General features: G+C 38.3%; 1 protein-coding gene across 4 annotated transcripts in view; it reads left to right on the top strand.

Annotated features, from left to right (window-relative positions):
- Positions 1-16625, top strand: part of clec16a (C-type lectin domain containing 16A) — a 44880-nt gene that overhangs the window by 4424 nt on the left and 23831 nt on the right. For 3 of the 4 annotated variants that reach the window (XM_061712836.1, XM_061712835.1, XM_061712833.1), the window contains exons 3-12: positions 406-539; positions 2476-2624; positions 4159-4264; positions 8125-8248; positions 8442-8616; positions 9293-9343; positions 10456-10572; positions 14845-15154; positions 16211-16322; positions 16406-16506. In XM_061712836.1, coding sequence (XP_061568820.1) covers positions 406-539; positions 2476-2624; positions 4159-4264; positions 8125-8248; positions 8442-8616; positions 9293-9343; positions 10456-10572; positions 14845-15154; positions 16211-16322; positions 16406-16506 — 1379 coding nt within the window. The remainder of the gene's footprint in view (positions 1-405; positions 540-2475; positions 2625-4158; positions 4265-8124; positions 8249-8441; positions 8617-9292; positions 9344-10455; positions 10573-14844; positions 15155-16210; positions 16323-16405; positions 16507-16625) is intronic. The other variant, XM_061712834.1, reaches the window with a different exon arrangement.

The raw sequence follows: 16625 nt of genomic DNA, 5'->3' as shown, positions 1-16625 counted from the left end.
GGAGGATTTTCTAGATGTTTTCTGGAAAACTCTAATCTGGTTCTCATGTTCTTTAATTTTGCCAGTGATTTGCACTTTCTTGTAAACACTTTGTATTCAACTTCATGCTTTTTTACCTTCTTCAAAATATTCCTGACTGCTATTGATGTTATGAAGTGGTTTTCTGTGGTCTTCCAGGTCTTTTGATGTTGTTGAAATTACCAGCGTCTTTTTTTTTTTAAGAATGACAGTTCGTGTTGATGTGTGTAGCAGTTAATACAAGTAGCAAGGGTACATTCTAATCTTCTGAACGCTAGTAGCTTGAATTCTTTTAAAGACAAATTATCTTCTTTTAACACATTTTAGGATCAAGTCATCTTGAAATAGCTTCTTTACTAATTTTTCTGCACTTGTATCTGCGAACAGCTTTTTCCTGGAGAAGAACATGTTTGCCTTCTTCTTGAACATCTTGCGTCAGAAGTCTGGTCGCTACGTCTGTGTCCAGCTCCTCCAAACCCTCAACATCCTATTTGAAAACATCAGCCACGAGACCTCCCTCTGTAAGTATAAACTCTTTCAGTGACCGGCACAGTTTCAAATCTGGTTCTCGGTCTGAGCAAGTACACCAATTTGGCATTCAGGGCAGATGAAGTGCTCTCTTTTCTTCTTTTCATTTAAAACTCAGCAGTTTAGTTCAAAATCGGGATATGTAGCACCATTTGAAAGTGCATTTGATTCTCATGCACTGTGCATGAGTTAATGCCACCTTGATTGTAGCGTACTGTTTCATTGTACTACTGCTCTAGATGTTTCTGTAGGTACAGAATAGATATAACATCCTCTGGCTGCATTTTTTAAATTTGTTTTAGAGTGCCTTATTTTATTCATAATTTTTTTTTCTCCAAAATGGTAAGATGTTTTACTGATGAGCTCAATGTAGTGTAGCATTTCAGTTCTTCTCTTTTAATAGTAACATTAGCCACTCCCTCTCATTGTCCACACCGAATCAATATGTGATTATGTGTAGAAGGAATAATGGTTAGGTTAAACTATCACAAACTAGAGTTGGCAACTTTTCACACCCTTTCAGCTGTTGAGATAAAAGTAGCAACCTTTTGAACAAAACCTCATTACTTTCTGCAGAACACAGTTCACTCCTGCTCTCCTGCACTGTATCATCATGAATTATAATCATCATTTATCATAATGCAGGCATGCTCCTAATTTAGGGATAGCTAATTGGATTAGTTTAGTCAACTGCAAAAAAAGTGCAACTTATTTCAATTCTATAGTTTTATGTGAAGATAGCTGATCAGTTGATTTTTGGCTTATTGGTTTTGATTGGTAACTGGTTCATATTAGTTTTGAACAAATGGACTCACGGATTTGACTCTAGAATACTTGTATACATAGAGCAGTACATGGTAGACTCATTGATTAAAACTAACCCATGTCCTGTAACTGCAGGTCATTATAAATCATCCCCTCTCCACCGCCGTGCTTCACAGTTCAGATGTTGTGCTGATATACTTATTAGTATTATCTATCTATCTATCTACAAGTATTATGGTTTGTTTAGGTGCAACTTTACAAAACTAAGTTTTGAGCATTTCAAGGACTCACTTAAAGATGTAATATCAAATGTGCTTTTTCTAAAAAAAAAATATATATTATTATTAAGTGGTGTAAAAAGTCACATGTTGTATTTTGTCTGAGGTTGTATTTCACTAGTTTTAAGATTATAATTTTTTTTTTTTTTTTAAAGCTGTGACTTGATATACAAAAATCTTCTAAATTGAGAACAGGTGTGCTTAATTTTTAACATGACTGGACATGTTGCAACTGACTTCTCTACTACAGTCTGTTGGCAGAATAAGCATGGAGCAGCATGACACCAGGCAATGTGATTGTAATTTGAAAGTGAGTGTTCTGTTACTTAAAATAAAGTGTTACTACCAGTAACTGAAAATCTTGGTAAAGGAAGAAGAAAAGATCAGTATCAGTAAAGAGTGCGAGGTGTGTTACTGGCCTTTGTTAAAATATTTAGTGCATTACAGCTGCACTGTATTTTCTCGTTGTTGCCAGGTGACCAAAACTGAGCAGATGATAAACTAGGTTTTTCTTACACTCTGCAGTGACTTGGCAAGACTTATTCATGTTATAAGAACGTGTAATGGAATGGGTGTTGTGTGTATCTTTTAAAAACATGCCTTCATGTTCAAAAAGGGTTTCATGAGCTTTTATTTACAATTAGATTAAACATGGACCTCCATAGTATTTTTTTTTTTGAGACACCAAAGAAAAAAATCATCAATTTCATCTTTTTACACTTGTAGATTTGCATTGAAATCCTAGATAGTTGTTTTTTATAATCCTGTAAGAATCCTGTCAAATTATAAAAAGCCATTGTCTGTCTGCCCGTCTACATCTCTAGGCTTGATCAAATAAGTCTGATCAAGCTTTTGTTTTGGCTGTTTTCTTCTCTTCTGCAAACAGATTATCTCTTATCGAACAACCATGTCAACTCCATCATTGTCCACAAGTTTGACTTCTCAGACGAAGAGATCATGGCTTACTACATCTCCTTCCTCAAGACCCTGTCGCTCAAACTAAACAACCACACTGTGCACTTCTTCTACAACGAGGTGAGGCCACAGAGGAAAGACTGTATGACAGAAAATGGGACAAAATGGTGAAATGTTCCCCGTGACAACAAGAACCATTACCGGAAAGACTAGAAAAAAAAGATGGAGTGATATAATTTAATAGGAATAACACCTAGAATTATGAAATATGAATTTTAAAGTTTTACAAAAAACTTAAAGTGAGTAAATATGTATCGTAGACATTTGATTTCCTTAGAATATTTTAAGAATTGTTTATCTTTTGCCTTTTGTGTCAGTTGGCTTTATCAGGCTCCATCTCTTCTCTGAGGTTCCTTCCTGTGTTACTGCAGCTTTGCTGATTTAGCAGTCTCCGTCTTTAGCATTTAATGCACCTTTTTATAAATTCTAGTAAGGCTAAGGAACAACGATATAACTAAACTGAGCAGTGCAGTCTTACTCCCAAAGGCAAGTTGATATTGATTTGTTTTGCATGTGTAGTAATGGATTTTAACCCGAAATCATCCTGATCTTTTCAGCAACAAGTAACATGACGCTTCATTTCTTTCAGCCGTATCTGTTAGTCTTTATTGGCATGTGTGCAGTGGGGAAAGTTATTGGTGTACTGTTGATGGTAGCTGTGCTCCTGAAGCCAAACCCAGACCCATTATGGAGATCTAAAAGTATGTAGTTAGATTTAATTTTAATTTTAATTTGTTTAGTTTAATTGCACCTTGATAAACTGATACCAAATAAAGTAAAGCTGTCTTTCTGAAATCCACACACCTGAAAACAAATAATTCCAGACTTATTTCATATTGTATTATTTTTATTATTACTTGCAGCGTTTTGTTATTTACATGTTTAGAATTCCTTCCTCTCTTACAATTATCTAACACTTACATCAGCTCAACCAGGGTTTAGCATTTTACCTCCACCAGATGGCGCCATTGGTCTGTTTTTCCTGATCTCAGTCTGGTTTTTCAAAAATAGAGTTTTGGGTTCAGCTTCAGGAATACTTTCTTCATTCGCTGTGACTTTCGAGTGACTGCTTGAACCTTGAATCTAGACTGTGATGACTTGGAGGTCACAGTGATTGAGGAATGCTAGGGTGGAGGATCAGGCACTGGCACAGAGAGATGGCTGTTTGGGATATATTGATTTTTCCAACTGCAGCATGATTGTAAGACATTAGAGTTCATGCTGATCAAAAACATAACAGGATTTCTGTTGGACCTCAGTCACTTGAGGACGTTTTTTTTCTCTGAGTGTAGAGAAAGATGTCTCATGTTTTAAGTAAATAACTTGGTGTAAATGTTTTACGCCTCACATTAACCTTCAACTTTTCTGTTATTTTTTCCCCAACATTTAAGTTTTTCTCTTTTAAATAAGATTCCAAGAATATTCTCTTTAAAAGGAAGTAAAGATATAAGGATTTTATTTATTTACTATTGTTTATAAAGTCTTATCAGATCTGTCAACCTGCTCTTTTTCCCTCTCTGTGGTCATTTACGGCCTGAGTGCAACGGTGCAATGCCTTGCTCACCGGCGCACCCTCTCTGTCTCCCACACACAGCACACTAATGACTTTGCCCTGTACACCGAAGCCATTAAGTTTTTCAACCACCCTGAAAGCATGGTCCGCATCGCAGTCCGCACCATCACGCTCAACGTCTACAAAGGTGAGTGTCAGGAACACGGATGCGCAGATGCAAACTGCACTCGTGCGCACATACACACATCATAGGCTCGGCGTGCTGGGACTGCCTACAGCTTTTCTCTCGTTCTGCGTACCCTTTCCTGCCGCTACTTCAAGTGCATGAGCATGAAATAACAGGTAACCCTGCAACAATTACAGTCTTTTAACAAATTGTCTTTTAACAAATAGTCCTTATGTTACCTCACATGTATGCTTCAACAAAATACAGTGTTATTTGATCAAGAATTTATAGAAATATGAAACTCAGCCAAAAGATGATTTTCTGCAGGTTGCATGTCTGTTTGGCGATTACTGTGTCCTGTAAACTATAAAGATCTGATCCAGTAGTAAACTTGCTCTCATAACTAAAATAACTAATATTAATTCGGGGTACCATCTTTGTCTGCATAATAACTGCTGTTATTTAAACAATTATTGTCACTTCTTAATTATTTTCCCTTTGGGAATTAATAAAGTATTTTAGTTTACTCACATTTACGCAGAGTAATCCATCTGTTATTATTCTTAACACTAAATTTTAGAAAATGGCAGAATTGTATAATTGTTGATGATTAGAAAACATCTCAGTGGCTAATAGGCTTTATATTAATTTGATTAGTATTTTATTTCATTCATTTATATTTTCCAACAGCCAATGTTGTTACCACAGGCTTTAGTGTTGCTGCTTTACTCCTCTTGCAGGCTTGTATTTACTAAGTATAAAAAAACAATTCGACAGCAAATCCACACTATCCAGGATAAAATGTGACTGTAGAGCTGTCATGCTCTGCAGGGCTTTCATAGTGCCATCATGCAGTACAGCAGAGATGCTCTACTTGAGCTCTCCACTGGCTCTGTTCAATTCAATTTTATTTATATAGCGTAGAGTCCAACACAAGTTGTCTCTAGGTGCTTTCCAGAGATCCAGAACATGACCCCTGAACAATTATTACAATGTGTTTTTTCCTGCACTGTGATTTCTTAACCTGTGAATTTCCTGAGGAGATGGAACTGGCTCATACTGTTGTAGGAAAAACAGCTATATCCCCTCGCATCATGCTTCCTTCAATATACATATAGAATCCCAGGAACGGTCTCTTCCTCAGTAACTGTTTGTCGTGTCCTGCATGTAACACTTTGTATGCTAAAGCTCTGCTTTCTCACAACATCCACGACATCCTGATTATGTAAGTAAGTAACATTTTATTTATAGAGCATCTTTCACAGACACAAGTAACAAAGTGTGTTTATAATTAAAACATTAATAAAAACATGATAGCGATAGATACAAACAATAAGGAGAAAAAAAAAATCTTACCCATACTAGATTCTGCAACAGATGGAGCAGGCACAACTGATTTTTACTACAACTGAACTACACTTGTATATGATATAACCTTGACTTGCTGGCCTAGTCACTTGTTATGTTGGAGCAAGGAATCTGCAGAAAGGGGAAGAATCAATTCTATACACCGACACTGACTGATGAATTATCGTTAATGTTTTTAAATAAATGTCTGTAAATAGTAATATCAGTGTACATCAGTCTCTTGAAGTGTTGTATAATACCTTCCATAGATTGCATCTTTCCAAAAAAGAAAAGGAGTTTGAACTTTTGCTAATTTGTTGTACTTTGTTTGAAAACAGTCTAGCCTCATGTTATTGGATGTGTGTAATTGATGCTTCTTACTGATTCCTTGGAAAATGCACTGCAACAAAACATCTGGAAAGAAAATACCTGAAACATGTCTGTCTAACATTGAAACTCCTTTTTCAAGTGATTGTTTGCAGTTTAAGATACCTGCGGAGTCCATCATAGCCTTCAACCCTCCACAGCTACCCCTTTACTCACATTAACCCTGTGTCTGTTTCCCCCTCTCCAACCACTCTTTCTACTCTACCTCTCCTTGTCTCTCTCCTCCTCCCTCTACGCGCCCCATCTGCCTAACTGCAGTCTCATGTAAGTTGGTTCCATTCATTCAGTCTTTTTCTTAGGGCTGGGTATCTGAGCAGCATGTTGATTTGATTCCAGTATACTGCTGCTGATAGCAGCTTCTCTTTAATGGATATAAAGACGGAGCAGCTTAAAGGAAGGGTTCAAGTAACCTGATATGACCCTGCATTTGATTGGGATTGCTTACTTTTAATGTGATTTTTAAAAAGAAAAAAGCCATTGTTTGTCGTTACCCAGCTCTACTTGTTCCTAATGGTGTATTTGTTCAAATATTTGAGTATGTGTATTCTTGTAGATCATTTATCATGTCTCACCCATCTGCATAAATGCAAAAATACCTGCATGCTGATCTTAATTTCCATTCACCCTTGACCTAATTGCACCAATGACTTAATTTCAGTTGATTCCATGTATTGGTTGAATCATTGGTGATGGGTTTGACAGTATTGGATTTAATGTTCATTTAATCACTCTCTCCCTCATAATTAATTTAAGTTGACAGCTCACAGATTGCTAGGTTTCAAATGTGTGAGCTTGTACAATGACCACATACAATCCGGAGCGTTTATTTGGCTGTTTTGAGGCCAGAACAAACTGGTGGTGTACAGCGCTGCTGTTGTTATTCTATCATCACAATACCACACTACACCAGTAAATACATCCTGGGTCCACACTGCTGCTCATCTAGACATTATTTATTTATGCATTTATTATGTGTGCTTCAGCAGATTTTCTCTGCTTTTATAGTAGCGCTGTCCCTTTATTAAAAGTACTTGCACATGGATGGCTCAGTGGGTTCAGCCAGCGCACCGAACTGTCCCACTTAGAGAAGGCTGCATTGTTGCATTGTAGTTTATGTTTGATTATTGCTGAAAGAATTCCTTTGGCTAACACTTCATTGAAAAATACAAATAATGTAATTTTGGTAAAATTAATTGAAGTTTAGCCTTTTAATGGTTGAGCAGTGCCAATTAATGAAAATCGCCTCTTTGATTTTCAGATTAAAAATGTATCATCATTATAGTACTTTATAACCCTATTTAGAAAACATCTTACGACTGAGAACGGGTTGTAAAAAACTAATCACCACAGCACCCGGTTTCTTTGGCCATAGTCTACCGTGCAACACTGGCTATTGGTACTGGTACAGTTCACATGCGCCACAGCTCTCTCTGCCAGTGGTGGGTTTGGGGCTTTAAGCTGCTTTCCTCACTCAGAGATGAAGGGAAGGCTGTAGATGTTTGGTAAACTTGCCTCCTCCTGTCTCAAAACCCCTTTTAACTTGTTGTCTTTAGACTTAGAAAATGGACTCACTTCAAAACAAAAAAGAAAATGGACTCACTTAAAGTAGTTTATCTTCAGATTTCACCCAGCCTTTTGTGGAGGTTTAGAGGGATTAAAAAAAACTACTTGTCTCTCTGTATATGCACTAGTATTCCGTAACACATGTAAACAGCATTTTATGTGTAGAATCAGTAACCTTCCCTCCTCACAGTGATATTTGTTGATTTGTGCAACTTTGCAATTCTGGAGAATATTGTTAGTAATGCAATGCAGTGTTGGATCAGTTTAGGTTAAATTCTGTTCTGGAAAAATTCTGGAATATCATTAACTTCTGTTGCCATTACTCTTCCTTTTTCTTACTTGTATTAATAATAGAATCACCGGTTGGGTTTGTATTTCTAAAGCTGGATAATTTTCTTTTTGAGTTTTTTAAATTTATTTATTACATTTGTTTTGTATGTTTTTCCCAATCATATTTAACTATCACCTTCTGGTATTTCCCTGGGTCACAAATGTGTGTACAGATGGAAGACTGTTTGTGTGTGTCCTCTACATCTGTGGACATCCTTGGTAACTATTTTTCCTCCTGACCCTCTTCTCTCCAGTGGACAACCAGCACATGCTGCACTACATTCGAGATAAGACAGCAGTCCCATATTTCAGTAACTTGGTGTGGTTTATCGGCAGCCATGTCATTGAACTGGACAAGTGTGTGCAGACAGATGAAGAGTAAGTTCTCGCTCCGTCTTTCTCTTTTTAGCCTCTAGAGGTCAGGCTTGTCTCAGGTTTGTAAGCTTACTCTGCTGCTTATCAAACAAGTCAACTTTTTTTCTTTTTTATCTGTACAGTATGCCTACTGTATCCTAAATCAGCTTCCCTGTTGCCTAAATAACACCAATGTCTGTCTGTCTGTCTGCTTCAGGCACAAGAACAAAGGAAAGTTAAGTGACCTGGTAGCAGAGCACCTGGACCATCTCCACTACCTGAACGACATCCTCATGATCAACTGTGAATTCCTCAATGATGTGTTAACTGATCACCTCCTCAACCGCCTCTTCCTGCCGCTCTATGTCTTCTCTCTGGTTAATCCTGAAATGGTGCGTTGTCCTCAAGCAAACTATATTAATCTCACAGGTTAAAGATGGAAGATGTATTACGGAAAGATGCCTTAATACTCTAATTTCTAACTTATTTATTTGTAGATGTTTTCCTCTCAAAACGGATGTTTAGAAAGCATATGAGAGAACTACTGAACTGCTTGTTTTGATAACTCAACAGAGAGTCTAAAGAAAGCAATTATATGCTAACAAAAAACTCATATGACCTCATTGGTCTCAGTTAATTTTATTAGGCCATTACAATATGCTCAAGACACTTGAAACTTCCTCAAAATGGCTGAGGCCTCATAATGAAACAAACATTTTAGTTTGTTACCAAATTTCAGATTTTTAAGTGGGTAATGTCTGGATTTATCTGTTCCTGCTGGTTCTCTGCATAAGTGCAGAGGAGCTAGAGCTTCTCTGATCATCTTTTACACAGCATTGTCTTCTTATGTTATCCTATTTAGAAACTTTGTAAAAGCAACTTTGCAACAACTTCCATTTTTTTTTTAATTGATTTAATTTCTGTAACTTGTGGATAATGGTTTAAAGTGATCTCTGTAATATTTAAAGATGCAAAACCTGCTAAAACTCCCAAAATAGTTTTCAAAGTGTTTTGTTGCTGAACAACGATATTTAATTCTATATTCTACCTTTCATTTTATTTCCTCAGTCTGAAGATCGGAAGATCAACCCTCAGGTTTCCCTCTACCTGCTGTCTCAAGTAAGCGCTGCACACCACAGCCATCCCCAAAGCTTTGGGATATTTTACTTGGTTTATGTGATTGTGCTTCTGTTTAACCTTCTTATTTAAGTGGCTCAAATTTCATGTATGTGTGATGATGATGATTATTATGTTTAAAGAATGGAATAAACAACCTGCCTTTTCAGTACATTTTGTCAAGGTCATCCAGCTGTGACACCTGTTGGGATAGTGGGTGGGTTGGATAATACCTAGGAGACTGGAACTGTAACAGAGCCGACACAGTGCTCTGTTGTTCCAGCCGTTGCATCTGTATCAAAGTGTAGGACCCACTGACAGCCATGCTTATAACATATTTATTCTTTAGCTCTTTTGACTGCGGCATTACCATTTTATGACAGTTTCAACAAGACAACAACAAGCAGGTCCAAAAAACAAGCTAAAATGGCAAGATCGACATGGAAGGAGCTGAGATGAGAGCTGAGTGTCTTTTTACTGCGATTGCATACAGAATACTTCATCAGCATGAAGTCAACGCCATGCTATACCCAACAGTCCTTGAGGGCTTTACTAAATGATCTACCCCTAGTCAGAAAAGTGTCTTGGCCTTGTAGATGTTCCCGTTAAGTTCTGATTGTAGGCTAGTTTCTGGTAATGGAGACCTGTACCTACAGTCAAGGCCCTGTATAACTACCTCTCTCACTTATGGAAACCCACCTATTTTATTTGAGGTGGATCTGACACGTAGAACCAGTCTGCGTCAGCTTTGGTTCAGAAACTCAAATATACATACCCTTTTGTTGCAGCAGCCATAGATCGTCACGTTTGTTGCAGTGACGTTGTACTTTTGCACTTGTGATTTTGATTGTACAGCAGATCAAATACCCTCACATTCAAGGTAAATCCAGAATTATCATTGTAAGTTAGCATAATGTTAATTCATTTAACATCTTAGTTACTTTTTGAATTGCAAAGGATCCAAGTAGAAAGGACTTTTCTTTGCAGTATAGTTTAAAGGGCAGTAATACCTAATCCTTGCATATATAGAGAGATGTCATTTTTCCATGCATGTGCTCTATTTCTATTAAAGGACAAATACATTTTTAATTTTTCTTGTTTCCCTCTGTTTTCAGGTATTTCTGATCATCCATTATCAGCCACTGGTCAACACCCTCGCAGATGTCATTCTGAACGGAGACCTGTCCGTCTTCACCCAACAGACAGATGTACACAGCACACACAAAAACACGGTAATGTTTACACAAGCATGCGAATGTCATGTCACATGAACACAGTAGAGACCAGAGTACACACAATATAGGCACGCTCAGTGGTGTGTAGATGTGAACTAAAACACAAGACGCATTCACCAGGAGTACAGGGCTTAAACAAGAAATGCACTCCTACACATGCAACCACATTGACACGTAAACACAATTCAACAAGTGTGTGTGTGTGTAGGTGTGTGTAGGTGTGTGTAGGTGTAATGAGATCGCAAGGGTCAAAGGTTTTCTCCATAATTCACCAGCATCAAGCCAACAAAACTCTAAATTTTCCTTTGGTAACATTTTTTTTCCAGTTTTATTTTTTGTCTCTATGCTTGCATAATTTCACCCCTCCCCGTTTTATATTTCCTTCAGCCTTCCCCCTTTGAGCCCCCTTTCTTCCCCACCTGATTCCCCTCAACTCTCATTTTCTGATTCTCTACCTCTTTTTCTCTTCTGCCTTCATTTAGTTTCTCTTCCCTTGTAGCCCCTCCTCCACAACAAAGTGTTTTGACCATCTGTTTGTGTAGACAGGTGGGTGTGCTGAGGTAGTGAGCGTTTCTGAGAACCCTTGTGGTTATTCTTTTTGATCTGTGTATTTGTGTGTGTGGGTTCGAGTGTGTGTCTGTGTGTGTTTATGTGTGCTTAATTTGTGGCTGTTGTAGGAAGCAGCCTTCCTTTTCAGTGAATGTGACTTGAGGCGTGATGTCTTAACAATGATGGTGTACCACAAAAGGAGGCAGCCATGCCTGATCTGGTAACCGAATTTGTGAAAGATTAGACAATTCAAACTGCTTGTGAAGTGCAGAAAGCACTGAAATGGTCCCAAGTTGTTCTGTCAGGTGAAAATACAAAGAAAAGTTGAATTAGGAAGCATTTGTTATATGGACTTTTTTGGCCATGTATCCTTATTTGTTTTCTTGTCACACTTGGTTAAAATGTCGCTATTGTGCTGCTTTTCTGTATTAAGGAGCTGTATAAACTAAGAAATAAACATGGACTGATAAGTACTTCAGTTTGTCTTTAGTACTTTAATTTAATGTCAGTTCCATCAAGTTCATGTTGATTGTTGAGAGCAGGTGAAAATCTGTGCTGTGGCACACTGATGTATTGAGGAAAAACTGCGAAGGTTCATAACAATTCTTCTCTCAAAAATAAAAAGCTGTGTGGCAACTTTCTGTGAAATTATCATCATTTTTATTTCCTGTGTGTTATAGGTAAATATGAAGTATGTTTGCCACATCAGATGTGTTATGGTTTGATTTATTGGAGATGAAAAGCATACACATGAGGCATGGACTCTGTTTCTTCGCAGGTGGTAAAGTGGTACTTCCTGTTTGTCTATGATGTGGCAGGAAATTAGGCCACATGATGGAACACTGACAGAGCTGGCTCACTTAACCCAGATCTCTTTCCTGGAAGAAGTGTGTTTTTCTCTCTGTGTTTCTCTCTTGCTTTTGTAGATGTTTTTTTATTTTTTTTATTTTGCAAGTGCACCAGTTAGATCATAATGTCAACATTTGCATATGCATATCGGTATATTATTTCCCCAAAACACATGCAGCTGTGTAACTGTACATTTGTATCTCCAGGTTTATCTTTGACCTGCAAAATGGTGCACTATTTTGGAGTGCTGCTGAGCATGTGTGTGCGTAGGTTTATGCATTTGCATGCATATATGTTTAAGGCATCCTACCTGACCTCCATTATTTTCTCAGCAGCGGCTGAGACTCTGAGCGGTTTACCAGAACACTGTCAGCTAGCAGGTGTGACACTTACACACATTCTAGATTGTGGTTTATGTCAAACAGAATGCACGCTGTTTTTCAGCATCTACTACGGCTCAGTCCTGCTGCGGCTCATCCAACTTCACATTGAGATGATGCAGATATCACTGCTTCTTCTTCAGCTCTCTGCAGGAGTTGAGGTTTTTGGCTTCGTCGTTTGTCAGAGTTAGTCTAATAATTGGATCCACCTTATTCAGAAACAAACCTTAAAAAAAGGAACATATTTAGGTCCTTATTTGTTTAGCAGAGAAACTCTTAATAATTGTTCTATCAATGCTGCTCAACCTCAGAATGATTAGAAATGTGTGTTTGTTCTTAATTTTAATTTAATTTAATTGTACTCTTCCTCATGAGAACAGAAGTAGAAGAGGAAGAATAAAAAGAGGGCGAGGATAAAGCATGAGAAAGAGAACAGGCTTATTTAAAAAATATATATATACGTCGTCTGCTTTATATAACTATAACTATATTAGCTATTAGTTGGGGTTATTGAGGGGTAATACTGTGAAACATCTGTTCAAGCTGTTGACACCGATTTCTATATGACTGATGGGCTTTTGGTTTCAGACTCTGCACAGCTGGTTGACGGGTGTCCATGTACTGTATATTCAGACCTGGTCACGTGCGTCAGTGTTTTGGTGGTTTGTGTTATCACAAGAAGCTGACTTAAATGAGGCCACTTACAGTTTCATGGTTCCTGTCTGTTGTGACAGAAGTAGAGCCTTTTCAAGAAGTGACATCACTCAGATAGGGCTATTGGGAATTTGAGCCCCGCCAAATTACAAGAATAGGATTCATAGTTTTTTGAACCCACCCCATATCTTTCAACTCACATTATACTTGCAGTGTGTAACTGACATAACAAAAGATAACCATCACATGTGAATTGAAAGGTTTTTTTTATTTTTATTTTGGTGTTCTTTGTCAAATGTTTAGTTTATTATAAGACAAGTAGCAAAGCCTTTCATAACACGTAGCCTTCAAGTTATCCAATATATTCATTAATGAATGTTTCTCAAATGATAAGTTGGGTCAGCAGAAAACTAACAACACTCATTGAATGAAAGTAGTATTACATAAGCATACACATGTGCACATACCAGAAACTGCTGTTGGTCCTGTCTGTACTCATTTAAGACAGTAATACAGTGGGCTGTTATAGTGACAGAAGTGCACTTGAATGCATTATAGGATGGTGCACTTCATGGCCTGTATCACAAAACTCCTTTTTAATTTGATCAAAAACAGCCTTTCTGGGAGAATAACATGATGCCCCTTATGTGGTATAGTGTGGCACCTTCACCCTTTTAAGGTCCAGTTCATAAACTGCATTACTCCCCAGGTTTCACACCCACAGTTCACACCATGAATTGTATCTTGAGTGCTAAGCTTTGCATAGTATGGCTAACTAAATGTTTGACCTCGATTGAACATGACTCTCACCACACTCCAACAAAGAAAAATGATGAAAGTGGAAAGTAAATGGGAGAAGACTCAAGTTTTGCCTTCATATGGATTACTGACAGCCTGTGAAGGGTGTGTTAAAGGGAACTAGAACATAACGTTATCCTCTACACTGAAGACCAGCTCATTACATATTTATAGTTTTGATTTGGGTCGCAGCGTCCTCAAAACCAAGTATAAAGCACAAAGCACTAAATAAGCAGTTTTGGATTAGAATTAGCAGCAGCAGTGTCGTAATGGCTATTCAGTTTTACCATAAGTCAGTGTTGACATCAGTGCTCAGCCTCTTATTTACCAGCTGCTTCCCCTGAGATTGTGTGTGTGTGCATGTGCAGTCTAGTGTCATTTTAAGGGCTATATATATGAAGTCTGTGGGGAGGTGGGGAGATGGGGCGGGGGGGAACACAGTGTTTAAGAGGAAGTGTTTTTTTTGTAAAGAATGATCCAAATGATAAGTTAGAAGAATTTATGATAACTCATTTATGTGGAGAAGTTTACTGCAACCATTGTTGCAGATGTGACTTGATATGTATCTGTTTTTTTACACACACACACTTACCTGTAGCAGGTTGCATAAATATTATTTTCTGGTAAAAGGACACTTAGTCTCTTCCAAGTAATCAGGTTCTGAATTATTTTTTTTTTTGTTTGTTTTCTTTCCCAGAATATGATATACGAATAAGAAATACACTCCTTCAATTTCATTTTTTCACTCTTTTAGAACAGTTACAGTGATCTGAGTTGTAATTTGTCACATCTTTTTAGGCATGTGTCTGTATTATAGTGGCACCACTGTCAGGGCGGTGGGGGGCGCATACCCACGTCCACATCCACTGGTTTTTCCTTGAAAGTACAAGATGACAGCCACACTCATGTCTTTATTTTCAAATACTCTCCAGTTCAAACAAAAAGTCATTTATCCTTACCTCATGGCACGTGATGTATACCTGCTTTCCTCACACCTTTGCATCACTCTTCACTCTTCACTGTTCCCTTATCCCTCCAGCTGGCCAGTGCAGGAGCAGTGCGTCGGTTCATCAAACCCCCAGAGACTCTGGAGCGCTCTTTGGAGTTGTCCCGCCATCGAGGCCGCAAGAGAACACAGAAAAGGCCAAACTATAAGAACCTGGGTGAAGAAGAGGATGACGAAAGATTGGGAGGAGGAGGCAGCAGTGGTGGAGGAGGACTAGAGGAGTCCTGGGATGATGACAGCAGCAGAGGAGGAGAGAGGGAGAAGGGAAAAGGTACAGAGGGAATAGGAGGAGGAGGAGGTGGGAGTTCTAAGGGAAGCAGAGCGAGTGGGGAGATGGCGGAAGGTGAGTGAGTGTCTCATTGGACACAGCAGTACAGGACTGTATTTGTGAATGTTTCCTTACTCCCATCAATCAGACTAGTGATCGTCCATTCAGTCTGGTTTTCCAACAGCAGCCCTAGTTTAAAACAGAAAAGAGAGAGCTCATTGGAAAAGACAAGAAATTAAGAGACAAAACAGCTTTATTTCTCATTAATATCATTATTCTCAATAATACAACCACTCTGTGTTCTTGTCTTTCATTTGAGTGGTTTAATAAACAATATTGTATGTGGCCATCATTGCTATGCTGCAAAAAATATTCAGTTCAGCCTTCTGTAATCGAGAAAACAATCCGAGAATTAAAGTGAGCTGGGGAAAAATCTCTAGACTTTGGATGAGTCCTCTCTCTTTTACTTGTTTGGCTCAATTTTATATTTCCAATGATGTTTACCTCTGATCGCACACTGTCAACACAACTTCCATGGCAGTACAGTTCATTCCAACAGTGACACACCATCCATCCTGTGCTCCTCACCTCTCCGCCTGTCTCTCACTCCTGCTCTTAAGTGTGCATGTATGTGTGTTTTTGTACAATGGGACCATTTTATTCATCTGAAATGTTTCCTTCTTGACTTGAGAAGACTTTTTGCTGGACTCTTTGTAGGATTGCACAACGTTCAATGCCACTTAAGCACAAATCAGATTGTGGGTTGAAAAGAAAGACATGGTTTCAAAATAAAATCTATACTTTATAACGTGGGAAATCATCACCTACCCAATGCAACAGACTGATGAGAACTTAAGTAACACTGTAAAGACTTTATATTCGCTGCACAAAAGAAGGAGAACTATGAGATTTCTTTGGTTCTTCAATACATTTTGGAAACCTTTTAAAGCAACAAGAGAGAAGAAATCATCTCAGACTGAACATTCATAGTTGTGAGTGACAAAAACCCATATATGATTCATAACTCTGTGTTTAAGATGTGGGATCTGATTGTGAATAATGTGTATTAGGGATGAGGGTGTCCAAGTTTGTGGGCATTTATGTTAAAGAATACAAAATGCCTGTGCACAGAAATAGAGATGGTGGTGATGGAGAAGTGCAAGGTGTCAGAGCTGACGGAACAGAACATCACTGATGAGGAGAAGACTGCTGCTGCCACACGAACACACATGCACAGGAGCAGGTGCACACACTTGTCTCACACAGCATATGGAGGTGTGGCCTACAAGTGAAAATAATGAATTGATTTTCTTTTCCTCTCTACAGACCATTCTTAGAAATGGTGTACAGTGCTCTTGACTGCACCAACGATGACTACCATGCCCTCTTCGTCCTCTGCCTGCTTTACGCTGCCTCACACAGCAGAGGTTAGGCCCTTTGTTTATTTACAGTTACATTCTCATCCTTGATTTTAACTGTCACACCAACAAACACCATGAGCCGGTGGTACAAAGCAGGACTAGTGACAAAAGTTGAGGTTCAACCC

The sequence above is a fragment of the Cololabis saira genome, chromosome 21 (genome assembly GCF_033807715.1).
Source record: "Cololabis saira isolate AMF1-May2022 chromosome 21, fColSai1.1, whole genome shotgun sequence".
NCBI lineage: Eukaryota > Metazoa > Chordata > Actinopteri > Beloniformes > Belonidae > Cololabis > Cololabis saira.
This window is presented reverse-complemented; position numbering and strand designations above follow the sequence as displayed.